Here is a 17,102-nt window from a genome sequence, read left to right on the forward strand (position 1 = left end):
GGAAGTGAAACATGGACGATAACCAGTTTGGACAAGAAGAGAATAGAAGCTTTCGAAATGTGGTGCTACAGAAGAATGCTGAAGATAAGGTGGGTAGATCACGTAACTAATGAGGAGGTATTGAATAGGATTGGGGAGAAGAGAAGTTTGTGGCACAACTTGACTAGAAGAAGGGATCGGTTGGTAGGACATGTTTTGAGGCATCAAGGGATCACAAATTTAGCATTGGAGGGCAGCGTGGAGGGTAAAAATCGTAGAGGGAGACCAAGAGATGAATACACTAAGCAGATTCAGAAGGATGTTGGTTGCAGTAGGTACTGGGAGATGAAGAAGCTTGCACAGGTTAGAGTAGCATGGAGAGCTGCATCAAACCAGTCTCAGGACTGAAGACCACAACAACAACAACAACAAATAAAAAGAGGAAATAGACAAGTGGCGTGTCAAATTGTGAGGTCTAGTTCTGGAAAAAACGCCACAATTCTGCCCCAATCCACCATGGACGTGTGAAACGGCGTGAATGTCGTCACACCCCCTCTTACCCACTATCACCCCTTCTTTTGACGTCCTTGCGTTGGAGGTCAGAAGCGCAATATCCAACATTGAAATCACGTGGTTTCTTACGCGTGGCCGAGAAAGGCGTTTCAGACTCACGACCGCTGACAATTGAAATGACTGAAGCCACCCGTTTCGCAACATATTTCGCAGTTAAAAACGACAGTTCGCCGTACGATCTGCAACAGAAAGATGTTCTTGACAACTTTTGACACTGCTGACACCCTTCGAGGTTTCAGCCTTTCTCTAAGGGCAATGTGGGGCTGCATCCCCGTTGAATGTGCCCTTTGGAGTGTAGCGCGATGCAATTATTGCTGTTGTGACGGGTTGGAATCACTAGGGACCGTTCAAAACCATTCAACGAAATTTCAACGTTATCCGGAGCAGCAAAGGATACTTGAGTTTTTTCAGCCCTCCTGTTTTCCATTCTCCTGTGGCTTCATCAGCCGGCCTAGGTGGCCGAGCGGCTCTAGGCGCTACAGTCTGAAACCGCGCGACCGCTACGGTCGGAGGTTCGAATCCTGCCTCAGGCATGGGTGTGTGTGATGTTCTTAGGTTAGTTAGGTTTAAGTAGTTCTAAATTCTCGGGGACTGATGACCTCAGAAGTTAAGTCCCATAGTGCTCAGAGCCATTTGGCTTCATCACATTGTAGTGCAACATTAACATACACGTGAATAAAAGGGCAAAGGATCCCTTTAAGACTTCCCAGTTAGGCAACAACCACAGTGCGACCCACACAACTTTGTTGAGCACTTTAGAAACGTTCCTCTCAGAAACTTCAACACGAGTTCAGCCTGGCGACTGCTCTAGCGCTTGAAGGTAAGAGGTGTCGAAGGGATTGCTCAACTTCCGAGGTGTGGACTTTTTTCCGAATTTGTCGACACCTTTGCTGTTTGCAGCGTCGCCGGACCCGAGCGTGACGTTTCTGGGCCCCACGCTTCTGCACCATCACAGAAGAAGGTTGCAGGCACCTTTGAGCTAAATTCCTAACTCATGCGTCGCAATGGCAGACAACTACTTCTTCGAAGAAGTGATCCTTCAACTCTGTTGCGCAGTGTACCTATATGTAGAGTAAAAGTGGATAAAGGTGACAGTACAGGCGGGAGGGGCGGTATAACGCGGAAAGTGCTAGTCATTTCTGACGAGCGCAGAACGAGAGCGAAGGAGGGAAGCAGCCGCCGGCGCGGCAATGGCGGAAGCCGGTCGGCACAAATCTGTAGCGGTCGCCCGCAGTGGCAGCGAGGCCGCAGTGGTGGGGGGCTCGCCGTGATCTTGGCAGTGGCCGGCGGCAGAGCGGGCCGAGTGCGGGCGAGCGGCGCCGACCGCAGCCGAGCGCGGTTCCCCACTCCTCGCCGTGGCCTCCGCGGCGCGACTCAGGAAGCGGCAGCGAACAACGGTTCAGTCGGTCGCCGAGCAGCGGTTGTTGCGTGCTGTCCGTCCCGTGTGCCTGCCCGCCAGCCAAGAACAGTTAACTCTGGCTTGGGATGCTCCGCAAGGATTATACCTCGCTCGGCGTCTGTCTTCGCTAAACGAAACTCGATCCCACCTGTTACTTCGCGATTCACCTCCCAGTGTGTGTCGTCAATTGTTCCATTTTTTAAATTTTATGTTTTTCTGTGGAATTGTGTGACCTTGAGCTTCTAGACCCTTCCGTGAGCCCCCGAGGGATACATTATCAAATTACTTACCCCACAAATTTGACCTAAGATAGTCGTGGGCTCAATTTTCTTTTTCTTTTTATTTTTGTTTTGTGTTGGTGCGCAGCAACGTTGCCGCGAGACTAGTCCCCTTGAGGCTGTGTGACCATGTTAAGGAGCCGCTCCGCGGCCGGGACAGAAGGTAACTGTTGAGGAATCGCTCGTTTCGGTGCAGTGAGTGAATCGCGAAGATGCCTAAAATCTTCCTGATAAAGAACCGGCTGCACCTGCAGCAGCAGCGCCTGCTCGAGTCGCAGAAGCGCGCCACCGAGGATGCGCCCGCTCTGAGCCCGCCCGGGTCGCCGCTATCGGAGAGCCAGCAGCACCAGGCGCAGCCGCTGTCTCTCATTGTGTGCAAATCGCCGTCTCAGCCATCGGCGCAGCAGAAGCAACCGCCGAGAGCCTCCGCAACAGGTGAGTACAGTACTCTGGTCTTCTACGGGACCCTTGCGTCATCCCACCGCGGTCGTGCTTGTTGCGCGCCTTTCAGGCGTTAAGGGGCTTTTTCCTACTCCACTGTCCAAGTGTGTATCCGAGAAGCCTCATTACCCCCGGGTCAGAACCGTGTATCTGTATTGGAGTATTTACATACACAAACTATGCATTTAAAGGACCTGCCTTACGCAGAAATCTATGCCTCCAATGCCCTCGACATCTTGCGGATCATCTATGTTATGCTTAGAAACGCTTCTCCAACACTTTCGCACAATTTTTCATTAGTCTTGTGCCGATGTTGAGTCCCGGAATGAGTTTTATGGCGTTGTTAAGTCCAGGCAAGTATAACAACATTCCAGCCCGTATCATAACATGAGGCTGTTGGGTTTTCCAAATCTTGGAACATTGTGGAGATTTTCTTTAGACTAGGAAAACCATATTCCCCTATGTTCATTAGACGATATCTTTGGAAATTGGGCCAAGAAAGCACGGCAGATTGCAATTCGTTCCTGTAGGTCATCAGATAATTCATTAATAAACTTTTTCTCAAATCCTTTCATTTTCAAATATTCTTGAATGTGATCATGCATAGAGCGACGGCAGCAGACATTTTCTCTCGCGTTTTCATAGAATAGAGGACCTCTCGTACACTCTGTTGATAGGGTGCCCGTATGGTTTGCCCTAACTGCTTAATTTTTAACTACATTTTTCCAAGCTTTGCGGAGACACAATGCTTTGAGTTATTATGTTGGATAATGTCAGTAATCAAGGTTAGATGTAACTGACAGTAAAAACGGCACTTTGGAATGTTAGCAAGGAAAAACAAGTCTAGCTGGGGGATGTTCCTTCCACAAACAGAGTAATTTCCTGATTTTAATCTCCCCACCTCGCTGACAATGCTGTCTTGCAGGCATGCAGCTGCAATGTATTTTAATATGTGAAAGATAAGACTTCCTCGGGATGCTCATTAGTGGTGGTGATTATTCGCACGACATACATGGTCGATTTCGGAATAGACAATGCATCATTTGTTTTGGTTGGTACACTCCACGATTAGTCTACGTTTCGTATGTACTGCCAAAAAGTTTTCACATGATTTTACGTGATCTTACCTACTTTTGTAAAAATGGTATGGTAGGGTAGGGTGTATTTTGTGACAGGGTACCGACGATTATCGGATATCCCAGAATGGAAGTATTTCATTGAGTCGGTACAGTTGTCATTAGTTTCCTTGATATATCTGAAGATGGTATGTTTCGAAATCGGTAATGAGCGTAAGTTATATGAATAACCGGCAGCAATAAATTTCCGAATAACTCGCGGCATAAAATAAACTCTTGGGGGGCAGCCGTAGTACTTTCGATGTAAGCCGAATGAAGGATTTCTGTCTGACGTAGCAAGTTCGAAACTGAGGCTTAAGTTTTTTGAGATTATTGCGTGCAGGAGGACAATAACATCGTTCTCACCTTCCGCCCCCCCCCCCCCTCCCCTTCTCCTCACTGCAGTACCCCCTTCACAAGGTATTACTCAAGTTATATTCTGACAGTTGTTTACTGTAATCAGCTCACAAGCTACGTTCGCGGTAGGAGACTGGTTTCACTGTCGATATTATCGTATCAAATGTTGATCAACGCGTGAAGGTCAAAGCGGATAATGGTGTGCCATATTATAAGTTCATTACAGGAAGACATCATCAAGCTCTCAACAGCACGACACTGCTCGATTTAAAATTTTTATGGTGAAATTTTTATACTTGGTGACCCACCTGATACCTTTCCACGTTTAAGGTGATGCTATCAATGTTAAGAAGACTAGAGACCTGTACGTTCCACTAAAATCTTGATTTCGTTTACAAGACAGTTCCCCTTTGCAGCGTGGTTAGTTGGTGTAAAGTTAGACCTTGCCTGCTTCAATTACCGATCGAAATTTTTGAAGTAAATACGGGGATAAGTGTTATTCTAGTCCTCCTCTTGCAGATAAGTACTATAGAGTGAAGGAATAATTTGTGGTAGTGCAAAGATGGGACCATGTTCGATTAGCCATAAGTAGTTTCCTCTTAATGTCTCTCACTTGTCCAGATAACATTTACAACAATACGGCAAAGTGCTCGGAGACTGTGGAAAAGAAATTAACTTCTAATAAGCAACTGGGATGCTCTAAGATATCGGACTCAACCCCTCCTCCCCTCCGTTCGGTTACGTGGCATTAGTAGTGGAAGACTCACTGTAATGCCCGTGTAACAGGAAATTCGCTAAGAGGAAAGTTTCCCGTGTTTTCCTTATACTAGGACGGACTAAAATAGCATACCGTATTCGCTCTTGCTCCTAGTGTGATTCGAATCTCCGCTTGGAAATGTGCAGGAATGGCAGAGAGCAAGAGAGTTGCAGTTCTGACGAAACCGCTACACGGCCTTCCTCTCCCACAACTGCAACTTTGCGAAATTCGACCTACCGCGGTTCGGCGAATCTCCTTCTGGGTTTTCCATCCCTTTCAGGAACTCCCATATTAATCCCACTCTCGTTTAACGCAGCGATAAATCGTTATTGTTCTTTATTCTAATAGATTCTCAGAATGTTTGGTATGTTTTTCCGCGACCTTAGATTTTGACCTTGTCATGACGTCCGGAGGACATGGAAGAGGATTCGCGGCGCAGTCAGGCTCATACCATGTCCAATCGGTGCAATAGGTGACTTAAGATTTGTGAACTACACATTGGACGTAACTAGCCTTTTGAGAGGCTAATGTGTTATACGAATTTCTATTTACCGCCATTTCTGTTTCACTCTCGAGAGGGATACTGTCCTTTTTTTGAAACTGTCCTGATGAAAACCCTGAATATGCGCAATTTTAAAATGCTGGAAACAGCACTGGTTGAAACCCTCTCTACAAATGACTCCTAGGAAGAGCAAGAGGACAAAAAATTGAGGAAAGTGTCTGAAAATTCCTTTTGATGAGGTTAACTCGACCATATTAGACAATATTGATCTCCCTCACTTGCCGTTATCCAGGACCATTGTGATAATATTGAATGTTTTATATGTGTACACCCATTTTCAGTGTACGCAATTGCTTGTCGGCAAACTTACCATTAATAAATCAAAATTAAGGGTTCACCCTTTAGCATTGATTCGTTCCAATTACTGGGTGACAAGCATCGCTAAGTTCGTAACTGACCTGCAGAGGGATGCAGGATGTCAATAGTTTAGTCATTATAGTCGAACGCCTCAGTGCGGTATTTCCTATAAGCCTGTAGGTAGCGAGAAGCACCTGTAAGAATGTGTCCCGTGGGAGGCTGGGTCTCGTTGGTGCCAGAGATGATGGACAGGGATAGTCGCCGATGCTGTTGTCGGGCCCGGCGCGCTCTCTCCCCAGCTCTTAACATGACAATGAGCGCCCAGGAATGCACCGGGGGCGAGGGTCCCGACTCCACGGCAGTGCACCTTCCCGTCAAGGGGCCACAACTAATACCTTCTGACGTCTACTACGTGCCTTCTGGAGGGTCACTCTGGGGTCCTGCAACATGTAATTATGTGGATCATATTACACGCTAAGTGATCACAGTAGTTCGGTTCGCAGTTGGCTGTCTCCTGTGTACTACTTTATTAGTTGGTTGCGTGAAATGTTCACTTTCCTTTTGTATAGTGTTATGCATCACCGAATTTGCTGGATAGACAAACAAGCAATACACCTCTCCTCTTCCCGGAACAGTCGCGTCCATCTACCTCTGTAAGAGGACTCGCAAACTCTAAACTTTCGTGATTACAACAACTTATACATTCATTGGTTCATCTCCATGGTCATGTAAAATGTGTGAATCACGGAGAAAACGAAATCAGCTTTGGAAGTATTGTAGCACATAATGCTTTCAGAACTGCATGCCACACTTGCTAGAAGTTAGGCGTAGTCCGCCTGCGTGCTAAACAGACGGTTAAATGTCTCCGGACTTTCTTGGTTACTTTCAGATTACTGTCAGGATTTTCGATAAGTTAAAACCTTTAATAACAAGAGTATTATGCAGACATTCCGAATTTTCATCTCCGAAGTGGAATCATTTCATGTATAAGCAAAACCTGGGTCCTAGATTCCGTAGATGTCAAAGCAAGCATATGCGTCATGTGTGTTTAAATTGGTTTAGTAACAGCACAACGTATTTAAAATCATATACATAAAGTGTCTGATACCTTCCCTAGACACACAAAACGTTTGCACTGGAGACTTCAATAGTGGATCAGAAGAGGAGCCTTAAAAACTTAACTCCCGTGTTGTTGCCACAGGTAGCGTGTATCACGAATATTGTATGTAAACTATACGCCTAGTAAATATTTCTGAGGTGGGAGAAAAACTTTTTATTCAGTTTCTTAACTTAAAACTCCATTCCGGGAAAAATTCAATGGTTCTCTCAAGACATCTCGGTTTTTCACTTTTTTACATTTAATACACGCGAACCCGACGAAATCTTTCAGCATTGAGGAATAATCAGCGAGGTGGTTGTTTTAGTGCGATGTTTCACAATGTTTCATAACATCCCGTCAAGAAAGCACAAGCATTTACTCTTCTACCCAGTAGTGAGTTAGCAGGCTATGTTAACTAAAAACAATCGTACCAGTTAGCTCTTTCTAAAACTTAGAGCCCATCAGTTCTTAGAACATTTACTCGATTCTACTGTTTATCCTGCTGCCTCATAAAGCGCAGAACTTGATGGCTGAACGAGAAAAGTTCGTAAAATATTGTTGAATCTCAGCGTGCTCCGACTCTGTGCTTACTGCCCAATCAATGATGTAACCCGTCTTCTTATAGAAGGCATATTATTAGGTTTGCATTAGTTGCTTCATCTCCCACCGTCCTTACGACTCGGTCCCGTTGCTCTCCCACTCGTGGAGACAATCAAATTTTTAGGCCTTACCTTTGACAGGAAACTTAGCTGGTCTCCACATGTGTCATATTTGGCCGCCCGTTGTACCCGTTCTTTAAATGTCCTCCGTGTTCTCAGTGGTATGTCGTGGGGAGCGGATCGAACCATCCTACTTCGTCTATATCGGTCGATCGTCCGCTCCAAGCTGGATTATGGGAGCTTCGTATACTCCTCTGCACGGCCATCCATCTTACGCCGCCTCAACTCCATACAACATCGGGGTTTACGACTTGCGATCGGAGCATTTTATACCAGTCCCGTAGAGAGTCTTCATGCTGACGCTGGCGAATTGCCACTCACCTACCGGCGCGATATACTGCTTTGTCGGTATGCCTGTCGGCTACTGTCAATGCCCGACCATCCTTCTTATCGTTCCTTTTTTGACGACTCTCTTGACCTTCAATACGGGTTGTATGTCTCTGCCTTGCTACCCCCTGGAGTTCGCTTTCGTCGCCTCCTTCAACACCTTCATTTTTCACTCCCTGCAACCTTTCGAGTGGGCGAGAGCCGCACGCCACCTTGGCTCCAGGCTCAGGTCCGCGTTCACCTCGACCTCAGCTCGCTCCCAAAAGAGGTCACCCCCGGTTCGGTCTACCACTCCCGTTTTTTGGAACTTCGTTCGAAGTTCAACAACATGACTTTCATTTATACAGATGGCTCTAAGACCAATGACGGGGTCGGGTGTTCCTTTATTGTCGGGGCACAAAGTTTCCAATACCGGCTCCATGGCCATTGTTCGGTCTTCACAGCTGAGCTCTTTGCCCTCTACCAGGCTGTTCTGTACATCTGCCGCCACCGACATTCTGCTTATGTCATCTGCTCAGATTCTCTGAGCGCCATCCAGAGCCTCAGTGCTCCGTACCCGGTTCACCCTTTCGTACACCGGATCCAACGCTCTCTTCAGCAGCTGGTGGACGTCGGTACGCCGGTTAGCTTTATGTGGGTTCCTGGCCATGTCGGTATCCCTGGGAACGAAGCTGCAGATGCCGCGGCCAAGGCTGCGGTCCTCCAGCCTCGGACAGCTTCTTGTTGTGTCCCTTCGTCCGATTTTAGCAGGGTCATTTGTCGGCGCGTTGTGTCGCTGTGGCATGCCGATTGGGCTGCACTTACCGACAACAAGCTTCGGGCCTTAAAACCTCTTCCCGTGGCTTGGACGTCCTCCTCACGCCCTTCTCGGCGGGAGGAGGTCGTTTTAGCAAGGTTAAGAATTGGACACTGCCGGTTCAGCCATCGCCATCTGCTGACGGCTGCGCCGGCGCCGTTCTGCCCATGTGGGCACTTGCTGACAGTTCGTCACATTTTAATGTCCTGTCCCGATCTTAAAACACTGCGCCTCGATCTTAACCTGCCTACTACTTTAGATGCCATTTTAGCGGATGACCCACGAGCAGCTGCTCGTGTTCTTTGTTTTATCAATTTGACAAACCTCGCTAAGGCCATTTGATGATGTTTTTTAATCCTATGCCTGTCAGTCTGTCTTTTATTGTGTTTTCCCTTTTAGTTGTTGTTGTCAACTTGTGCCTCGCGGTGCATTCTTAGAGTAGTCAGGGCGCTAATGACCACTGAAGTTGTGCGCCCGAAAACCACAAAAAAAAAAAAAAAAAAAAAATAAGTTGCTTCATACAGCTTTCATAGGATCTAGAAACTAAATTCATTAGTTACATGCACAGTTGCATTCCTATTATTCACAAGCGCCTGTTTTCCTGATATTTTAAAAGTTGTCATTTGTGGAGATTGGGGGAGGGGCCTTACGTTTGTTGGACTTCTAAGTAGGAGTTCAGAAACAGAAATTTTAGTACGGCTCTGCACTGAGACGTTCTGATTACATTCCGTGCTTAGCCGCTTCAGAACTTGGACTTTCTTACGCACCTTAGGAACTATAATTCCTTCGGTTTGAGTACCATGTACTGTTATGTATCCCATACTTTACTTGCAGCATCATTTGTTAATATGAAGTGTCAAATTGCCGCCGTGGTCCGAAGTCCTCTGTAATCTGTGGATGCCCTGTACTGGCTTGTTACTTAAAAAACACTGCGGAGTTCAAATCTGCATTCAGGATGTAGAGAGCTGCACTTATTAGTCTAAAGTAACATTTAGCATGGAATTTAACGTAATAACAGCTTGCCTAGAAATCAGTATACCAATACGATACTGCAATTTTTTAAATTCCCGGTCCGTTTTGACAGGCGAAGAGGACGATTTCCAGGGACCTCGTATCATCCTTCCGCTTTGTGTTGCTGCCGTAAATAGACATCGGACAAACCGCTTCTGCATCAGCAGGCGTCAGCTGTGACAGTTCCTTATGATATTTATGAGAGCGTTACGTGCTTAACGACCCCTTGTTATTTCTAGAAAAGACAAGCAAAACAGAAGATTAAGTAATTTTCCTATTTGGGTTAATAGGCTTATTGGCCCAAAACTTCTAAGTTTTTGGAGCTGCACGTGAAAGCACCGTTGACGTATTAATTTAATATTATGCTAAATTAATTCATCCTTTCTTCCTCTCCATTGGCCTTACCGAGGGAGTGTGTGCAGTGTTGCAATCGGGAGAAACACAATGCATCTACCCGTTCTGATTAATATTTTCATTTTTTTCTCTAAATAATGTGAATTTTCGGATAGTGTCTTCAAGTACACGTTCGCGTTTCTCCTCATTGATTGCCCAGATCCCGTCGTACTTGGTCTTTGATGCCCTGACGCAAAGTAGTTGTCCTTTAGTCTTCGTTTAGTTTCCGATTCCCAGTTTGCTATCTCAGTCTACTAGAATGGTAACACGTATCACGTACAAATCTTAGATGAGTGACTAAAGTAGTTCATAAGTTAGCCGAAATGACGAATGAATAAACCCGGATAGGTGCACCGGAGTTGACCTAAACTCTAATACACGCGACAAACAGTTCTGGTTGAAGAAGCTACAACTGCAGACTGCTTAGTGAACGGACTACGGTTCAGAGTAAGTATGCGGACCATTTTACCCAGTGCGTAACATGGGTACGGGAACCAGACAGGGAGTTAATTGCCCCATTCCTCCTTAGGAATGTACTTGGTCTCCAGTACCGCTGTGGAGTCGGCCTTTTATTTAGCCGAGTGACTTGCTTCCGCCTCGGCGCAGGTGCACGTTGTTGAGTAACTTTTAAAGTCGCACGTGTGCTCAGAGTTTACCGCTAGAAGCGTCCGCTGCAACCTCTCACCTGGGGGCCGTACGTTCACAGCTGCAACTCCAGCACAGCCTGCCACTGGTGCTTACCCCACCTACTATGGATCCGAAGATGTGATTCATGTCCATTGTATCCTGAAACTAATCATGTGCAGGTGTTAGAGGGAGAGAGAGGGAGAGATTATCTGGACACTAAGGATGCAAAAATTTTAATCAGATGTGTGCTGTCGGACGCATATAGAAAAATAAGTGACAAGGCCAATTCCTTTGAATATTGAAGTGGTTTATCACAAATTGTTCCATCGCATGTTGTATTCAGATAGCATTCTGATCTGTGAGGAATCTTACCCAGGGAGTTAATGAAGACAGCTAAAATTTGACGGTCGGCTTACAACCGAGCATAAAACTAGACCAATGTGAATTTTAATGTGACGGAATCATCAAAGTCAGAAAGCACGAGGGGTACAGTGACTTGTTTGGGATACTAATATGATGATGAAAGTGCTACCACAAATAGTGAATAGCATCGTGATAACTTGAACAACGTCAAAGAATATAATACATAATAATTGTCGTATGGAGTTGTTCGGTGGTTTGGGCCTTAGCTCTTCAGCCGCTTAAATCGACAAGTTTATTTGCAAGTGTAGACACCTTTACTCTTTTCAGAGTTCAAATGTTGCTCGACGGTTCGTAGACGGTTCAAAGCGAGACGAACTAATCACTTTGTCTGGCAACCATATTTTCCTCCCAGCTTTCTTCCTCTGTTCAAATTACATTACAATAGACTTCGGCACCTGCGAGTCCAGTTTAAAGCCCCTGAACGTGCACTTCGTATGTTGATGAGGGCACTCATCTACATAGATACGAATTATTGGGATCTAAATGTAATAAAGGTAATTACTAATTACAGTACCTACTTGAGGGCCTACTATGTCTGGTTTTGCTCCGGAACTAGGTTTAGCTTTTGGGTTCTCGGTTATGCAAAGAGGGTTTTACATTTATTTAAAGTACATCGCAGAATAATTTGAAAATTTGCATGAATAACAGCTGAGAAATAATTGTCATGATAATGTGGTAGTTGAAAACCCAACAAACTAGTTTCATTAAACTTCTAAATTATTAAAACAAGCTCCGGAACACTAATATGAAGAACATACATGTGAATTTAGCTGAGTTTGTTCAACTCCTGTGACCGTTCGAAAGTAAGAAAATGAGTCTTTTAACCTTGCGATAATGCAATCGGCAGATAAGGTGGACTACAGTAAAGTCGCAGCCCTCTGGGACGACAGCGGTACGGTTTGCCCAAGGTCAGAGATAACTAGTAGAGCTGCGTGTTTCCTTGCGCCTTTAGCGTTTTCTCCACGGTGGATTGTTAGATGCTTTAACGTAGACCATTTACTTCTTTCGCACCGACTTCCCCACAAAGGACAATTTTACTAAAATCAGACTCCATATAATTTGAGCTTTTCATGTACCATGACGATCACATCTGAGGGTGGTAATAAATTGCTGAAACCGGTAAAGTGAATATTGCAGTAATTACGTGGTAGTGGCGAAATAATTTTACAAGCTTGTAAATAGACCAGCACCGTTACCGAATGTGTCAAGTAATGGTGTTTAAATTCAGCCGTACTAAAAGCACTCACAGAGAATCATTCAAATTGGTTCAGTTAATGTAGTTAACAATATCTTTCGGAATTGTACTGGGTCGTCTTGAACTATTAGTAACTTCGGTACGATGGCATAAAATAGTCTTTTGATCAATTCTACATTAGAAAATATTGCAGAAAATATTTATTTAAACATTGTTGACAGTATAGAGGAATCACTGCATGGTAACGATGGAAAATGTTCTCGAGATTTGTCCAGTCGCCTATTTTTTCTAATATTTCTAGGTCATAACTACATTTTCTTCGTTGTCTTCCTCAAGAGCTGGGGCTGACACTCATGATAGCGCCTATCTATTATTGTTTGTGGCATCCTCCAAATATTTGTAGTGAACAACCATACTCTTGCACACGAGAGCAGTCTCTGATTTAATAACCCATGGTACACTTACGTCCAGTTTCTTCTCTGTGAGAAGTGTTATACAGATAGCTTATTCTGAACAAAGTAGTTTCCTTTTAACAGTATGTTAATTTTCTCATTCATTGCCTTTTGTAAATCATCCATTTGTTCAAACCGATCACCATTAAACTTCTTCTGGAGATGTTTTGTTTCCCTGCAATCAGTTAAAAGTACTGAGACAAAGTGAACAAATTATCTGACGATAAACCTACAGTTAAAGTATTAAGAGTACTAGCAAATGAAACAAAAAATACTGTGGACATTAAGATAGGAAGGAAAAAGTAAATTATTTTATCAAGATCTTACCGTGTTTTAAAATCTTTCTGAAATAGCAATAATTGTTTCGATCTCTGCAAGTAAGCACATAGCATATGCTATTAAACTACGATATTATTGCACTTGGCCTGCGATGGTCGTTATCGGATACTTACGATGACGTTACAGTAAACAAACACATTGGTGACTGAGGAAAACGCATCACACTGAACGCTTTCAGGACACTTGTACATACATTGTCAAGTGGTTCAACATGTCCTCGTGATAAAACACGATGAAACCTCAGGACAAGCTGACCGAAGTGCCCCCACTCCCAGATGCAATAATATTGTAGCGAATAAACCACACACACACACACACACACACACACACACACACACACACACACACACACACACACACACACACACACACACGGGGGGGAGAGGGGCTGATTGTCAGATTTTATGTCCACACAGTGCTCCTAAGTGGGCATCACTTCCGCGTGCTGTAACGAACCGTTAGCCACACCAGTTGGAGAAAAGTAAATTATTGTGCCACGCACCGTCAGAGGGCCAGCTTTCGGTTCAGACCTGTCAATATAAGGCAAAGACGAGTGAAATCTTTGCGTCTCTCCTCTGGCCAGCGCCACCCTCGGCCTTGGCCGCACGCCCGCAACCAGGAAGACAGAGCGAGGTCGTTGAACTTCCATGTCCGCTGCGCTGCGTGGCCGCCGGCAAGCCCGCCGAGGAGACCTCTGTCGGCCGTCTCCACAAACTAGGAAACGCTCTATGCGTCACTTCTACCGCAACTAGAAAGGGTGGCGCGCAGTCTACACTGGACTCCACAGGATCCAGAAGAAATCCCAGCAGAGGAATCGAAACGTCGATCTTCTGAAGAAATATGTCGCGGCCTAACAAACTAGATGATTTTCAGTGGCTCTGTATCCATAGTAATGGATACAGAGACTGTACCAAGGTAAAAAAGTGATGCCACGGCGTAAGACTGCCCATGTGTCACGCTGCAAGAACTTTTTCGTCCGTGTCAAAGTGGCTTGGACTAATCATGTAGTAGCAGTTCAGTAAAACTTGGAAACGGCTTGACCTACGAAAGATCATGACTGAACTGGGTAGTCCACTACGTTGTCTGAGAATACGGTACGATAAAGAATTTTTCTGTTAAAGGTTGACTGTATACACGGTGTCTTATCTGAGAGTTGACTGGTATTTGTTCCCACGGACCAAACAACCCAACAATATGCATACGAACAGTCTTCACCGTTGCATGTATCAACGAAAGACGGTGAGGACAGCTGATAGACGTGGTATTGTATGTCAGAGTGGGTGTGGTAAGCTTCCCCTTTCAGTAATTAACAAGATTGAAACAGCGGAGATGGCAAGAGTTTAACGTGCATGGCGTGCAGCCTCAGAAAAGTATCACTGGAAACGTTTCTCGTACCAACCTTTCCTCAAGAAACGAACTAGTCGATTAACATAAAGTTTCTGATATTTCCCTGAGAATAATCTTGTAGAACAGTAGCTTAGTATAACAACTCATGCTGATTTTTTAAATTCTTACTACTCTAATTGTAAGCTTACAAAACACAAATAAGATTCGAAGAACACTTTCATCACTGCATCAGGCCATTGATTATATATATATATATATATATATATATATATATATATATATATATATATATATATATGGCAGAGGGCGTAAAAACATCACTGCGTCCTCATAGTACTCTCGCAGGAAATAATTTGTGTACTAAACATACTGGGTTTTCAAACTTTCATCCAAGGAGCACTCGGTTAGCACTCTTCATACACAGTAGATTAACTGGTATTTGGCAATGACGAAATATAACCACAATGTTTGGTACCTGCTGAATAGAACAGATGCAAGTATTTCGCTCACAATACAATTAAAATTGATTTTGCTAACTAGAACAGATATTGTAAACATTTTGTCAACAGTACAGTTAAAACAGCTGCTTGCATTGGACATGGTGCGTGCGCCATCACATATTAAGAGTTAAGTTATCCTTTATAAAGGATTCAAAACACTTTTAACTCAGATGAAATTTGTTTCCTGCCGTTAGGTAATACTAGTTTGACACACATTCCTAAGATGATTCGGCGCAAAAGCCTTGTCAACGTAATACATTTCAACAACACGTGTAAATTAAGATATAGTCTCGTTCGGCTCTCGTCTGCAAGTTACGCTTGTTTGTGCAAAGTTAGTTTCACGAGAATCACAGGTACATGCAAGCACAAGGAAAACTTTACAAGACACAGTGCCAAAGGACAAGTTGGCTTATAATTTGTCTGAAAGAATACGTTTACAATCGCAAGGAGCAAAATAAGGTATTAGAGGGAGAGGATTTTTCCAATAATCATTAAGGAAAAGGTTTATCGCCAGGTGTACTGCCGGTAGCTTAAGTGTAGAACCTAGTGGAACGCATTTTGCGTACTACTTTTGTACATAGCAGTAGCAAAAGGTCATAAAAATAGCAAATAGTTACGCGGGCCACATGCTATATACCGGGTGATCAAAAAGTCAGTAAAAATTTGAAAACTTAATAAACCACGGAATAATGTAGATAGAGAGGTAAAAATTGACACACATGCTTGGAGTGACATGGGGTTTAATTAGAACAAAAAATAAATAAAGTATTGCTAGACGCGTGAAAGATCTCTTGCGCCCGTCGTTTGGTGATGACCGTGTGCTCAGCCGCCACTTTCGTCATGCTTGGCCATCCAGGTCCCCAGACCTCAGTACGTGCGGTTATTGGCTTTGGGGTTACCTGAAGTCGCAAGTGTATCGTGATCTACCAACATCTCTAGGGATGCTGAAAGACAACGTTCGACGCCAATGCCCCACCATAGCTCCGGACATGCTTTACAGGGCTTTTCACAACATTATTCCTCGACTACAGCTATTGCGGAGGAATGATGGACATATTGAGCATTTCCTGTAAAGATCATCATCTTTGCTTTGTCTTACTTTGTTTGCTAATTATTGCTATTCTGATCAGGTGAAGCGCCATCTGTCGGACATTTTTTGAACGTTTGTATTTTTTTCCGTTCTAATAAAACCCCATGTCATTCCAAGCATGTGTGTCAATTTGTACCTCTCTATCTACATTATTCCGTGATTTATTCAGTTTTCAAATTTATACTGACTTTTTGATCACCCTGTATTTGGATCGTGATTTTACACATGTAGAAATCTGAACAACGGAAAGATGTAGAGACAGTTGGATGCACAGGAAACTTGGGTATAGAAGAAACTGGAATGCGTTGGGAAGATTGGATGGGGAACGAGGTGTTGGGGAGATTCGGGGAGAACATAACCTCCTGCATGTTACAGGGAACATAAAATTGACTATGCCACATCTGGAAACGCCAGTATTTTCTCCAGCAAAAGATTAAAGGAATGGTAAAGGGGGGACGAGGAGGAGATACCAACCAAGGGATAGTATCATTGGGGAAAGCGATGACTACGTGGAACTAAAGAAGTAAGCACAATACAGGGAGACATGGCTAAGACCTACCACAAGACAGAAGTACTAATTATTGGTTACATTAGCTGTTCGTTCGCGGGAATATTGATCTGCTTGCCTTCCCTACGCCACAGAAACAGAGACAAGTCCCTTAAACATATATTTATTCCTGCTCAAAATCGCTAAGCTTCTAATTTTTTAAGTTACGTTGTTAATTCCAATAGTGAGGTTATTCCTTCCCGATCTGCAGTAAGTTTTGTGAGCCGTATAGAATGTCTTCTCGCTGCGCGGCGCTTTGAACTGTTAGGTTGGCACCGCTCGCTCGCAGTGACCTGCGCCTTGCGGAGGTCACGGCTGCGGAATGCCGCCACGTCGGCTGCCAGCTGGCGAACAACAGAGATTACCTCTCCCCGGAGGAAGGTACTCTGCGGCATTTTCGATACACAACTTACTCTCATATTGCCAGACTCAAATTTCGTAACAGCTCGCTTTTTCTGCAAGCGGTTAGCTAGTTTGAA

At 44.4% G+C, this 17,102-nt stretch overlaps 1 protein-coding gene across 2 annotated transcripts in view; it reads left to right on the forward strand.

Annotated features, from left to right (window-relative positions):
* The first annotated feature begins 1,930 nt into the window (after positions 1-1,930).
* Positions 1,931-17,102, forward strand: part of LOC126252781 (transcriptional regulator ovo-like) — a 127,298-nt gene continuing 112,126 nt past the window's right edge. The window contains exon 1 of one of the 2 annotated variants that reach the window (XM_049953711.1): positions 1,931-2,664. In XM_049953711.1, the coding sequence (XP_049809668.1) occupies positions 2,442-2,664 (223 nt within the window). In that variant the 5' untranslated portion in view covers positions 1,931-2,441. The remainder of the gene's footprint in view (positions 2,665-17,102) is intronic. The other variant, XM_049953710.1, reaches the window with a different exon arrangement.

The sequence above is a fragment of the Schistocerca nitens genome, chromosome 4 (assembly GCF_023898315.1).
Source record: "Schistocerca nitens isolate TAMUIC-IGC-003100 chromosome 4, iqSchNite1.1, whole genome shotgun sequence".
Classification (NCBI taxonomy): Eukaryota; Metazoa; Arthropoda; class Insecta; order Orthoptera; family Acrididae; genus Schistocerca; species Schistocerca nitens.